The sequence below is a fragment of the Penaeus monodon genome, chromosome 32 (genome assembly GCF_015228065.2).
Source record: "Penaeus monodon isolate SGIC_2016 chromosome 32, NSTDA_Pmon_1, whole genome shotgun sequence".
Classification (NCBI taxonomy): Eukaryota; Metazoa; Arthropoda; class Malacostraca; order Decapoda; family Penaeidae; genus Penaeus; species Penaeus monodon.
Window position 1 is genome coordinate 14,621,670 of NC_051417.1, and position 276 is coordinate 14,621,945.

Below are 276 nucleotides of genomic sequence, written 5' to 3' on the forward strand. Positions count from 1 at the left end.
CTTTAGAGAACGTGATTGTTAATGTGTGTATTTGTTTCCCTGCAGATCCCCTCGACGATGTCTACTACAGCGCTCTTTCTCCTTGCTCTGGCTTTCCCCGTCGCCCACGCCCTTCCAGGTAACAAGCATTTTATTCTCCAGTCTACCTGTACCTATAGCTGTATCGTGTGATAACAATTGATCGAATCCACCATGGCATTTGTACTTGTGTGTTACTTATCAATCGCGGGCTTTCGAGGAGCGTCGGATCAGCGCCAATGTGTTTGTCTGGTGTAC

At 47.5% G+C, this 276-nt stretch overlaps 1 protein-coding gene across 4 annotated transcripts in view; it reads left to right on the forward strand.

Annotated features, from left to right (window-relative positions):
* Positions 1-276, forward strand: part of LOC119593666 — a 65,664-nt gene that overhangs the window by 43,373 nt on the left and 22,015 nt on the right. For all 4 annotated transcript variants that reach the window (XM_037942624.1, XM_037942622.1, XM_037942621.1 and 1 more), the window contains one exon: positions 46-118. In XM_037942624.1, coding sequence (XP_037798552.1) covers positions 46-118 — 73 coding nt within the window. The remainder of the gene's footprint in view (positions 1-45; positions 119-276) is intronic.